Source organism: Rhamphochromis sp. 'chilingali' (assembly GCF_963969265.1).
Source record: "Rhamphochromis sp. 'chilingali' genome assembly, chromosome: 4".
Classification (NCBI taxonomy): Eukaryota; Metazoa; Chordata; class Actinopteri; order Cichliformes; family Cichlidae; genus Rhamphochromis; species Rhamphochromis sp. 'chilingali'.
The window spans coordinates 27,257,831-27,271,722 of record NC_137948.1 but is presented as its reverse complement, the minus strand read 5'-3'; the positions used below and the strand labels follow the sequence as shown (position 1 = coordinate 27,271,722).

Here is a 13,892-nt window from a genome sequence, read left to right as displayed (position 1 = left end):
TCATTTGAACACTCTGCCCACCTCTTGTGACTTCAAATGATTGGTGAAAGCATTAGCTCTCAACACTGATCATGAGTTCTAAAGTGCACAAATGAAGCTCCATAAAGCTCCATATCTGCTTCTCCTGATCTGGAGCTTAAAAAGCCTGGAATAAACAGCTGGTTTGCATGGCTGGTCTACTTGGAATCTCTCAAGGGATGGAAGTAGACATATCAAGGCTTTATGTCACACATATGGAATCTGTGTTAGGTGGGAAGTCTGCTAACCGAATTCTTTAAAGTAGTTTTCAAATATGAAGAAGCTTTTTTCCCTTTTTTAAAAAAAATCCCTGTAAAAACTTTTCATTGTCAAAGAGGGAAACTTCGAATTTAAGTTGGAGAGCATCCGCTACAGGGAGCTCTGCATGTCTGATTTGGAAGATTTTTATGCCCCTTCCTGATGCAACCCCAAAGGGATACGTGGCTCCTCTCTGAGTCAAACTGGGGAGCTTTCGCTTGGTAGGCGAGGCTTCAGTCTAAAATAATGTAAATAAATACAGCAATGTTCTGGATGCTATTATATAATCTTGTCGAGTCAGTGTTTCTGTGCAGTGCTGGCCTAACAGAAAGGATGCTTTGCTTGCTCTGTCAAAGGTGATAAGGATCACAATTCTCATGAGTCAATTTGTCCAGACTGTCCAGCCCAGAAAGATTCCCATCAGCTCACAGAAAACAAACATCAGCTGGTTTGGTTGTCACACTTTCAGTCCCAGTTTAATTTTTCTTTTTCCCCACTCACCAACACTTTTAAAGCTCAATTTAACTTAAACTGTTACCAAAGAAATTCATTTAGTGATTTTGTACTAAAATGGACAAAGCATGCTGACATTTTTGTAGTCTTTGACATAATTCTGTAATCAACATCCCTGTGTGAGTGGAGCTGATCGTTAAAAATAAATAAAATGCAGTTTAGCTTCACTAAAAATGCAAAACTCCTAGAGCTCTATCAGTTCAGTAGTTACAGTAATTAAGGTTTCACTTTCTAAATGCTTAATTCCAGTAAACTAATTTTATGAAACCATGAGTTGATACATTATTTGTTAGATTAAAATGTGCATCAATCTATTCCAGTATAGGCCAAATACAGGATTTCACAAAAATCTTTATCCTCCTAATTTTTTTTTAATTTTGCTAGGAAAATGGGGGAAAAGTGCAGTAAGTACAAGAGAAATACAGTATATATAGCAAAAACAGAATTTGTACAATTGTGAGTAACTTGAAAGTCAACATTTGGTGTGAACACCTTTATTCTGCAACACACCCTGAACTTTTTTAGCAAGCTATCCTTTAATTTTTAGGAATAGTTCTCCAGGCTTCTTGAAGGACATTCAAAGCTCGTCTTTGGATGTTAGCTGCCTTTTATTCTGTATCAATACGATCCCACAGTTCTTTATTAATGTTGAGCTCCAGGCTGAAGGAGGCTGATCCATGACTGTTGGTGTTCCATTGTGTGTTTTTCTATCCACGTAAGCTTTTACTGGACGGCCAGATTGTTTGGAATCATTGTGATACTAAAAAACGAAGCTCTTGCCAATTAAACACTTTCCAGATGGTACTGCATGGTGGATCAAAATCTGATGGTACCTTTCTCCAACACCCCTAGCTGAAATGCAACCCCAAACCATGACGGAGTCTCTCCACTGTGCTTTACAGATGCTGAAGATACTCACTGTCCTTCTTCACACAACATCATAGCGCTTCATAGGTCAGTGTCAACTGGCTTAACAAAGACTACAAGCAAACACATTCCTCTGAAAATTGTCAGGTACAAAGACTGGTTCTCTGTCTTAACTTCAACCCTGAAATCCACTGAATCATGCAACAAGATGAGTGTTCTATAAATGTATGTAACATCTTACATGTGACAAACATACTTTGACTTAGTTCTCTGAGCACATTTCACACGAACTCTTCCAACATGCATCACAAAATACAAACATCACAAGAACAGACTCGGGAACAACTTCTTGTCCAGCATCATAACAACAATGAATAATCTGTGTAATAATCACAGCCATGTACAATATTTCAAATGATCAGAAACTCTGTGCAATATTCTCATTATTGGTAAATTCACTGTGTAATACTCTTATCATACTCCTCTGCCTAGCATTGCCTCATTTGTTACCTCGTTATCTTACCCCGTTAACTTGCAAATACTTTTTATATTTAGTACTTTTTATATTTTCTGTGAGAATGACAGTTTGTTCATGGTCAGATGAGATGTCAGCGTAAATATTTTACACGGGGGCCACCATGTGTTGTAGCTCACCTCATGTCTGAACACCAGAATTTCAACATGTGCCCCAGATGGATAGCATTATAGCATAAATAGTCTCATGTGGTACAACCAGAGCACAAGGTGGGGATACCATACTGATGGATATGGCACAAGGCCTTAAAGCCAAAGTGTATCCATTACTGCTTTGTTGAAATAATATATGGGCGTAGAATTATGTATGGGTGATTAAACTGACTTTAATTATCTGGACTGCTGACACAGCTGAAACCTATAAATCGCGGCGGTTTTTAGAGATAAGCTCAGCTTTGCTCCATCTGGTTCCCGTAAGCACATTAGCCAGTTTCATCTCATTGAAAACAATATGTTTAACTAGCTCTGGCTGTTAAGTTATGCAACTGTAGCAAATAAAATCACCACACAAACTAAAACAAGAACAGGTCATAGTTTGTGTAGTAATTACTGGAGCTGGTGTCCACACAGTTAAAGGCAGTTTAACATGATGTAGCGCAAGTTAAATAGATATTCATCAGACCTACCTGCTTGCCTTCCAGTGTGTACAGTCTCCTCACTGCGCCAGAGTCCAACTTGATAGCGTCTGTGATGTCGGTGAGCACCTGCTCGAAGGAGTGTGCAGTTTTCTTATTGAGCAGTATCCGAACGGCCTTGCGGGGCTTGACGCCGCTGCGGATGACTGTGACTAACTTGGGTTTGATGAAGTCCTTAGATTCCCTCTGCAGCTCACTCTTCAGCGGGAAGAGAGACGGGAGGGAGCGCGATGTGCTGGTCTTGCTGCCCACTGACCAGTTGGGGTTCACGTTCTTGGTGTAGTCGACACGTCGGAAGGGTTCATTGGAGGCGCACACGTAACTCTCTCCTGCAGGAAGAAATGAGGTGCTGTAAAGAGAAGCTAAACACTGGCGCATAAAGCTCAAATAGCCACGTAAAGAACTCAAGTCATCAGTGGGAGGAAGTCCTGCAACAGGTGAGATGGCCTCATCATTACCCTGACATTAACATTACTGCATCACTCTGGGATTATAAGGAAACTGTGGCAAGCTCTTGCTAGGATCAACACATACCTTTAAGGAAAAAAACATCTGTGTGTACATTTACCAAAGAGAATGGCTGAGGTTATTTTGCTATTAATTGCACACTAAAGGACACATACGTTGCACAACATCGACCATAGCATGCCTTACTAAACACTGCTCCCATATGGTGAATAACAAGGAACAGACAGTGTGACGCTGTTCTTCTCTCTCCCTTCCAGCTGCAGGGCTGCTTTATTGGCCTTCCTCCAAAGCAAAGCGTTTTGCTTTATCAGCCAGCATTCCAGTTTAAACACCCAGCACGCAACTGTTTCTCCTTAACAAGAAAGTTGTGTTAAGTACGGGAGCTTGATGGGTGAACAAAAACCACATCAAGAATGTCTGGAGATTGTTTTGAAAGTGCTGGATTTGTGCTTCCCTGCTGCCGGTCTGTTCCAAATATGAGTAAGAGCTGGAAAGTGACAAATAGTGTCTGCAAGTACCAAAGCCTCTCTCAGAAGCAACTTACTGCATGCTCAACTTCACGAGAGATATTCGGCTTTATTTGAAAGAAATCTTGTTCTAGGAAACTAGATAATTACAGGGTTACTAGGAATCAGCATGTACATACTAAGAAACCGAGAAATAGATTATTACTCATGGCTGCATCTGTGTATGAATATAAGAACCACAGTGGCTGGCTCTGTCCAGGGAATCCCAGTTAAGTAGCAGGAAGAGTAATCCTTTACATACCACAAAAACGTATTTGTTCAAAACTTAAAGGAAAACTTTTATTTGTAGGATATGTTCAGCATATTTTTCTCACCAGTTCATCTGCTGATAAGAAATCAATCCCAACACTGACATTTTGGTTACTGGATTTGTGTCAGAACAAGCAAATTGAACTTCAGCGTAAAAAGGCCAACTGAGACACCGCGTCCCAGGATACCAGGTTTTATTAAGCCTGCAATTAACCAAAGGCTAATTAAAAGGCTAGGCCACAGCTGGAGGGGACTGAGCTGTGGTTGAGCACCGAAACAAAATATATAACCGAGGCTGCCGTTCATCTGCAGGGAAATGACAGAACGCTGACATGCCCTCAGATGGTGCGCGGTGACAGGTCTATTCCCCGACGTCCCACGGGGATGTGATCGGAGCCCCAGCCACCCGCCGCTGGCTGCTGTCCTCGTGTGAACAACAGATGAGGACAGGCCTGACGGACTGTTTAACCAGCCCAGCAACTTTTACGAGGTGACACAGCGGTCACCAGTCCAGCATGACGTCAATAAACAGCCACTGTTATTACTGTGATAACAGAGTTGCTGTCACAAAGAAATAAAGTGATATAATAACTGCAAAAAGTATGAGGTCATGGTTCTCCGATTTATACTCACAATGTTACAAAGAAAGATCAACTTTCTTTAACCTTATCAGACTGTGGCCTTTACTTCACACTTGAATTTCAACTGTCAATTTGAGTTTTTACATTTTACATTTACATTGTTTCTATCATCCTAAAGGGTTCATATTGTCACATTTTACAGAAACATGTAGCACACGTCTGTCATGAGAGGTGTGTATTATCAGTAAAGAACTGTTTCTAAGTCATGATTTAAAACTCTTTCAGCCATTTCTCTCTGCTGTAAAATACAAAATATTTTCCCTAAGGCTCAAATGCTTTAGTATCACAAGCCAATTTGAACACCGACCATTAAAAGGTTTAATTTCCCCATGAGGTTCAAATAAAGACCCTCTGGTGCCCAAACTTGTTATTGCCCCGACTAGAATTCCCTTTGTCAGCATGCTACGGAGACCCACTGTAACCTGCAAAGCTCCTTCTAAACCCATTTCAGGATTGGCTATAGCCGTTGTTTTCCACAAGCACAGCAGTTCGAGTCGACTGGTTGGCTCTGTAATCCCATCTAGTCATACGAGGTGCACATGTGAATGGCGCCTGATTGGGTTTTCACACAAAAGAGCCCCAGCAAGCCTCAATCAATGGATGCAGACTGCTGAGCTGTGCAGTAATGTTTGCTCTCTTTGTCCATTAGATGGGTGTGTAAAAATCGACAATATGGCCCACCTGCAATCTGAGCGGCTCAAGGAGAAATTAAGCAGTCAACAAACATGCTTACCATTGACCCAGGGCATTATCATATCCTGAAATTCCCACCTTAAAGGGCCTGTCTCTTCAAACCAAATCATAAATGGAATATTTGTTCCTATTGGAATAATAGGCCCTATTTGGTGAGATTAGGAAAAAAAAAGACAGAAAAGCAATACAATCAAATCAATGGAGGCCAAATGGAACGAAGTATTCTTTAAGTATTCATTTTGGGGTTATTTAACCGTAATAACAAGGTTGACTACAGCAAAAACAACACAAAAGGACCTGCTTTATTTTCCCCACTATGTGGGCACTCGTACATTCAAACACTTGTCCTAATACCAAAATTCTTCTGCATACACCACCAGAACAGTCATTTTGGATGAACTGCCCATTGAAATAAAATCACTGGTTATGTGAGCTACTGAAGTAGCACTGAGGGGTGAAGTCAGTGCACCAAAACAACCTTGGTGCAGTTTGTTAAACTACTGTTGCTACAGAATTTAGATCAGGCACTGGCCTAAATCTTCCCCAGTCTCTGGAGGGACAGAGTAAAGCAAATGAGTGCAGCACAGACTGAAATTTAGGAAGATGTGAGATGAAAATAGGATTAATAACTTCAGTAAGAGGTCAGTGGATCCTAAGTGAGTGTGAGGAGCAGTAATAGAGGACTGCAGTCAGGTCACAGTGCAGACAGTGAACATGAAGATTAACTTATTACTGAGAGGCCACTCTCCCTGCAGAGTAAACAGCACAGGGAAGAAGGAGTAGGTAGGAGAGTATATTCTATTCGTTTCTGCAGTGAGTAACCAAATTTGTCTAGGGGCTCTTTGACAAGATGAGTACAGTTCTCCATATAGAAGGATTACAGGAACAGTTGTTACCACTTTTTGTAGTAGTATTCACGTTTATCTTATGAAAAAAATGGACAGACAGGGGATGGGGGAGGGCAATTTTATCCTACAAGCCCCAAGGCTGAGCTCAATCAACTGCAAAAGATTTTAAATGCCAGTGAAGCCAACAAAATACATACGTTCACTCACTTACTCACTTATCCATTCATTCATTTCCAGGCAGGGGTGTATTTAGTGAAACACAGGGCACTTTCACGCCCACAAAAGCTCACAAATAAAGTAGGCGTTAGCTGGGAGCTTGAGTCCAGCTGAGATCAGTGGGCAGCGATGCACATTTTGCAGAACAGAGCATTACTGAGGAGGGGTCTGTATGCTTGAGTGCATGTATGGCACTGGGTCAAACATGTTAGGGCGGTTACGTCAGTGCATATACAGCGATAATCTATATCGCTGCACTGCATCCAATGGGTTTAAGTGCAGCAGATATTTGGAACAGAGTCAGAACTTTCCCAATTATGTTGTAAAAGCAGGGCAAGGAGCCAACTCTCTAAATATAATTTGCTTTGTAAGTTTTCAGGCAACTTAATCAATATTCAAGGCAAAAAAAAAATGTAGCTTTTAAACGATAAACAGCATGTCTGAGTCGATGCACATTAGGCCACCGTTGATCTAATCTCAAGTACTGAGCTCCTGTCATCATTTGCGGTCACGCAAAGTGATTGTTGAAGGCTTCATCCATCATCGATCTTACCCTCTACTAACTCATCCAGGCTGGTGATCTTCCTGCCCCCATCCAGCGTGTACAACGTCCGGACTCCTTGCGGAAGGTTGACGTTGTCTGACAGGGACCGTGTGAGCTCCATGAGCAGGGCATCCAGGGATCTGAATCGGTCGTTAGACACGGCGTACACCAAACCTTTGAAATACTTGTCACCATTGCGATAAAAGCGCACCTTCCTGGCCTTTTTCTCGGAGGTGAGGGACTGGAGAGTGCGTGTGCGGTAGAAACTACAATGCGCACTGTGCGCGGGGCTTGGCACCAGCCCGTTACCTCTAGAACCACATTGAGACCCGGAGCCCGAATTGGTCCTCGGTGGCCGGTGAGGCTTGTCTCGTTCCTCAAAGTGTTCAAATTCAATACTTCTGCTTAGCGACATGTCGTCTCTCACTTTATCTGAACGCTGCTCCAAACAGGAAACCAACTTTTATACAGAGAGAGAGAAAGAGATGAGGGATCGATGAGCCAAATGAAGAAGGCAGCCTACACGTGTGCGTCTCCAGTCTCCACTTTAAGCCTGCTATGCCTACCTTAAGCAGCACCAACAGTTTCAAAATGAGAGGGGAAAAAAGAGAAAGTCAGGATGTGACCTCTCAGTCCGCTGAATCTTATCAGATCGATCCGTTAAACTGATTCATCAACCGTCAACAAAACACAGCAGGAGTAATAATCCAGACGTCAGCTCGAGATGAGATATCCGGTTGAAAATGTGTCAAAAAACCGGCAGCTGTGCTTGACAGACATCGCAGTGGATCTCTGTTATCTCACAAACAGCCACGAAATGTTAGAAAAGTTCGGCACGCCGCACTGAAGCCGCCTCCTCCTCGCATCCTTTCCTCTAACTGGTCGTCGGCGCAGGCTGTCAAATCAATGGATAATGAGACGGAGGAGGAGGACGCCTTCCGCATCTCCGGGTCCTAATGCTGTCTATTGTTCCGTTCATGCATTCAAGACCCGAACAATGAAGTTGAGGTTTTACATTCCGGCCAGATGACCTCAGACTGAGGAACCGTAAGAATGATACACGCCCTCCCCCGGAGAGCGAGAAAGTACATTCTTAGCTGGCCTGAGATCAGTACAGCACAGCTACCAAAAACATATCGCCAGTTATGTATTTTATATATTACCTTTAATTTACAATTAACCCCAAAGACATATATCAACCTTGTGTATTTAAATTGCAGCATATATATCAGATGATACCATTAATTAACATTTGCTCATTCTCGCTCATTATGTGTTTGACACACTTTATTAAAGGCTGAAATCAATAGCATAATATAATATAATATAATATAATTTCTTTCTTTCTTTCTTTTTCAAGAAGAAACTTGGGGTTTCTAAGCTTTATCTTAGATACATAACAGTGATTAAACCATTTACAGGGAGCGCTCATGAGCTGTGTCGTTATGGCATACGGTTGTGCCAAAAAGTGATCTTTCATGAATTATATGATATTGAGCCACAAAGAACATTACTATCACAAGGTAGATGCTCCTACCAGTTGTTTTTTGTTTGTTTGTTTGTTTGTTTGTTTTTTGTAAAGTGACTTTTACACAGCTTTTTTATCTGGTATAAAAAAAATGTCTTTTTCAAGATAGATCTGGCCATGAGCAGAAATAGCAAGAAACATAATATTATACTTCTGTAAAGATATTTTAAGTGACCAAAAAGGACTGGATTGGTTATAAAGTAGCTGCAATAATGCAAAACTGGTAATTTCTTCATTATAAATGTATATATAATCCCTTCTTAAATCCTGTTGACCAGTAGAAGCAGATAAAATACACGAAAAAAAAAACCACACACACAGAAATATCACAAATCACTTTTTGGCACTAAACTTAGCTTGTTGGTTAATGCACAATAGCACTGATTCCACCCAGCCCTGCTTTAGCTACTTTGTGTGTGGCATTAGTATTGTAATGGTGTTTCTGTAAGTTGTGAGATTATTCTCTACATAAAAAAACAAAACAAAAAAAACATTCAAAGATTCAAAGATTTGAAAAATGTGATACGATGAGTGTCTATTTCTTTTTGTGACATTTAGATGGTAGGGTTAGAATTTGGTGTGAGTAACATAAGCACATGGATCTATCCTACCTTGTTTTGTTTTTTTGTTTTTTTTGGGGTGGGGGTGGGGGGCGCTAACCCTACCCCTGTTTTCTTGGCACAAGAATGTTTCCAGCACCTTGGTGAATCTACATTAAAAAGGATTAAGGCAGTTCTGAGGGCAAAGGGTGATCTAACCTGGTATGACAAATGTGTGACTAATAAAGTCTTCTAAGTCTACATTAGACTAGAAACTTCTACCAACCACAGCAGAGAAAAGCCCTATGATGTAAAATGAATTCTTCTTATTCAAACATTTGTTGAATTTGGCCATTTTAACATTTACAGAATGTAAAAAAGAGGATATCAAAGAGAAGTTTGTGGATTGAATGCAGCTGTTTCACAGAGGAAGATTTGCTAAATGAGTCAACTCAAACATGTGTCATGTTGCTTTAGGGAAAAAAACAAAAAACAAAAAACAAACAAACAATATATATATATATTAGGGGTGCAACGATATTCGTATCGATATTGAACCGTTCGATACAGTGCTTTCGGTTCGGTACGCATCGAACAATACAACATTTGTAATTTATTTTATCAACTTTCCTTCTGACGATGCTGTCTGTGTTGAGCGCTCAGTGAATCTGCGTTCGACTACTCCACCTAGGCTGCACTGTCCAGCGCAGATCCACTGAGCGCTCAACACAGACAGCATAGTCAGAAGGAAGAGCACAGGGCAAGCTAGCGAGACAGAAGTTAAGCTCTCCTTGCAACAGGCAAATTGAACCTCATTCAGATCTGGCGTTTGGAATTATTTTGGTTTTCATGTGACGTATGACCCTGAAGGTAAGCGAGTCATGGACTAAAGTAAAACAGTATGTTGGATGTGCCATGCAATGCTCAATTACATTGGTGTGAACTAGTGTGTTAGCGCAGTTAGCTCGTTAACGTGTTGGCCGTCTAGCCCCATGCACGGAGCGATCGGCGGTAGCTCGTTAACGGAGATTTGCCGTGTTGTGGCGTTAAGGTCATTTCAACGAGATTAACCTGAAAGCACTAGTGGGAACACAACGAATATGACTGCACATTTACGCCGACATCATCCTAGTGCAAAGACAAGTGGAAGCAGACAAAAAAAAAGCAAGCGTGCTACTAACTTTAGCCGAGTCATTTAGACAGCTGTTAGCACATGATTCTCCTTATGCTGCTGAGAATATAGCCCAGAAGAAGCGGATAGTATAGCTTTTATTTTGGAAAGAGCCATTTCTCTGTAATAAACTCTCTTTTCCAAAGATGAGTGATTCCTCAATCAGATACAGGGCTCGCAATATCGCTAGCCCGACGTCCCGGAGCTAGCGATTTTTTCAGTCGGGCTACCAAAATCTTTCTCTTCCCTGCCCGTCGGGCTATTGTAGGAAAAATATATGTCAATGCTTTTGCATTCTTTCGGAAATGTAGCTGGGTAATTATGTCATTGGCATCGGTGAGCCACTGTCAATATGTGACATATTGAAGTCGCGTTTGAATTTGCGCTTGTTTTTTTTGCTTTCACTTTGCAATCGTGCGAACTGTGTATAGAGAGCGACAGCACTGATCTGTGAGTGATGATAATTTGTGCACCAATTCCTCTGACATCGTCTTATTAATCGTTAGCTTACTATGCAAACATGACAAGTGAAATCTCCCGCAGCTTAAACATGTGAGAGGTTGATCGCGCAGAGAATCGCTGAGCTTATGTGAGTGCGTGTGTAAAAGCATTTCAGTTCTGCTGAGCCAAATAAGACAGGTCAGGGTGAAGAAGTGACAGCCAAAGAAAAGAAAAGCTTACCACAAAACGGAGAAGTTATGACAAATCAGACTATAAGGCAAAAAGAAAGTGCAGCTTTATGGTTTCATGGACAAAAGAATTTCTGTGGCTGCAATATGACGAGCTAAATAACCAGGGCTGCACATAAGTGGTCCGCAGGTGCGCATTCGCTGTCAAAATAAAAAACACGCACAAGGGTTAGGGTTAAATTTAAAAACTGTACTTTTGAGTTAAAATATATATTTATAATTTTAATAAATGACAAATTAAAAATGCATGAACATTTTTTTGTATCGAAAAAATATCGAACCGTGACACCAAAGTATCGAACCGAACCGAACCGTGAATTTTGTGTATCGTTGCACCCCTAATATATATATATATATATATATATATATATATATATATATATATATATATATTGTCCAAAGACATGCAGCTTGTGGGGATAGGTTAATTGGATAATCCAAATTGTCACTAGGTGTGAATGTGGGAATGAATGTGAGTGCAAATGGTTGTCTGTCCCTGTGTGTTGGCCCTGCGACAGACTGGCGACCTGTCCAGGGTGTACCCTGCCTCTCGGCCTATGACAGCTGGGATAGGCTCCAGCGCCCCCCGCGACCCTGAAAAGGATAAGCGGAAGCGAATGGATGGATATATATATATATATATATATATATATATATATATATATATATATATATATATATATATATATATATATATATATATATATATATATATATATATATATATATATATATATATATATATATATATATATATATATATATATATATATGTGTGTGTGTGTGTGTGTGTGTGTGTGTGTGTGTGTATATATATATACACACACACACACACACACACACATACATATATATATATATATATATATATATATATGGCGCATATGCATAAAAAATACACGGATATGTGTGCCAGGCATATAGATGTTTATGTTGGAGAATGTCCCAAATACTAAGCTGGACTTTTGATTCCTGCCAAATAGTGACCTTGGATTATGCTTGGCAATGCCAGGTTTACTCACCACCTGGTGGGTTCCTGAGAAACTCACCACCGTTTCCATCCAGGCTCTCACTCACCTGCGTCATAACCTGGCAGAGCGCAGACCTGGGAAACACTGTCAGTGCAGCTTGTCAAAAAAAACCAGGCCAACCAGAGCTGCAACGGACAGGCTGGGGATCAGTTAACCCACTTTTGAAACACTGTAGCCTCATTCCTGAAGCCAGTGCCACAGAAACGAATGAGTCTAACTTTTGGTATAAGTCAACTTAAGGCTGATGAACAACTTCTCAACAATTATTTGACACATGAAGTCAGAAAAGCACATCAAATATGAAGATGGAAAAGAATGCGAAGAATGAAAACTTGAAATACATCCAGTATGCGTGGACTTTAGTGAGATCTCAGATAAGAAGCCAGCTTTGGATATGCATTGTTTGAGCAGCCTTTCTGGAGGAAGTTGTTAAGCAGGAACCAACCCGGCAGAGGGAAATCCTGTACAGAATGACAAAGCATAAAATCCCTCAATGACAAAAATCCCTTTATCTAAAATATAAATAACAATTAGGTTGACAATAAAGCTTAATCCTCCCCTGACCGGTTCTTTCGATACTTTCTGGCCAGCTGCTAATACAGTGAAGTTTATAAGGGATTTGGGGGATATTTCTCACACAGGGATTTGTATGAAAATCACTTAGCAAACCAATCCAGTCTTAACAAAACAATGCAAAGCAAAGCGTGTGATCAGTTACAAAGCGCTGCTGGTTTCAGGTTCAAACTACAAGCCATATAAACATACTGAGAGCTATTCATTTAGAGAGATGAAGGCGCTTTGGCTGTAACACTGTACTTACACTGAATTCAGCACAGTGACATTTCTTAAGTGCTATAGGTCCTGGGGAGCCCACATCATGACAGCAACTGTATCAAAGCCATGTGGAAACTCACCCGCACTCTGTGCGTTATTTACACTGCAGCTGCTACAACACTCACACAATTTCAGATTGATGTGCCAATAAAAACGGTTTTGGTTTTGGGGCCAAAGGTTAATGGAGAGAGAGGCAGATCTGTGAAACATATGGGTCAGACTATACATCACAACTTTAGACACACTGAACATGTTAAAATTCAGGTCAAATGTTGATGTGAAAAGTTAAAAACAGGAAACCCTGACCCAAAATATCATGTGAAGGTTAAAGGATTTCCATTCCAGTCTAGTGAAGCTGAAGGAGAAAATAACTCTGTCACCCTCTAGTGTTCAACACTGAACATTTAATGACAACTTTGTATATTGTGTGTATTTTGCTTTGATGACTTTTTACTGAATAAATTGTGCATAAAAAAATCACAGGAAATATGTCATACAAACAGTTTTACCTCGGAACGACTTTTAAGCATGATGTAATCATCATGTTGGTGAATGAACATTAGTGACACGGTGAATTGAAGTGACCAGCATACAGTATATTATGTATAAGCATATATAAATGTTCAAAAAAGAGAGAACAGCCAACAGAGTTTCATTAAATCCTGATTTCATGCAGCTCCTCTTCGCTCCTCAACTATATGACCATCCCTGCCAGCGCTTACTGATCTCACACACCCGTGACACTCTCTTGTGAACAAGAATGTGAAATTCTATGCCTGACCTCCTAAACCAAAGGCAGTGGCAGAGTATCAGGGATTCAGAGGGTGCTGACTCTAATTTCAGTTTCCTCACGCTTGGCTGCAAACTGCACCAGTTTTGCATTGGACTTTAGACTTCAGCCAAGCCGAGGTCACGGACGAGATCACTGGCAAACCAGGGGTCTCAGGTTACCCAATCAGGCATACCCTACTTCTCCGCTGCACCCAGAGGATCTGCTTGTGAAATTCACAAATAAAATTGGTGACAAGGCATTGAATTGGCAGAGCTCCAGGCTAGCTTGATTAGCTCTTTCATCAGTGTTGTAGATTA

At 40.8% G+C, this 13,892-nt stretch overlaps 1 protein-coding gene across 7 annotated transcripts in view; it reads right to left on the bottom strand.

The window, feature by feature from the left end:
* dclk2a (doublecortin-like kinase 2a) overlaps positions 1-8,009 on the bottom strand; it is a 42,254-nt gene extending 34,245 nt beyond the window's left edge. For 2 of the 7 annotated variants that reach the window (XR_013971433.1, XM_080880596.1), the window contains exons 1-2: positions 7,021-8,009; positions 2,817-3,154 (exon numbers count right to left, since the gene is read on the bottom strand). Coding sequence is in view for 5 of the 7 variants with exons in the window: in XM_080880596.1 (XP_080736722.1) it covers positions 2,817-3,154; positions 7,021-7,426 (744 nt within the window). In the remaining 2 variants the exon portion in view is untranslated. The remainder of the gene's footprint in view (positions 1-2,816; positions 3,155-7,020) is intronic. The other 5 variants (XR_013971434.1, XM_080880597.1, XM_080880593.1 and 2 more) reach the window with 3 other exon arrangements.
* Between the last annotated feature and the right edge of the window lie 5,883 nt (positions 8,010-13,892).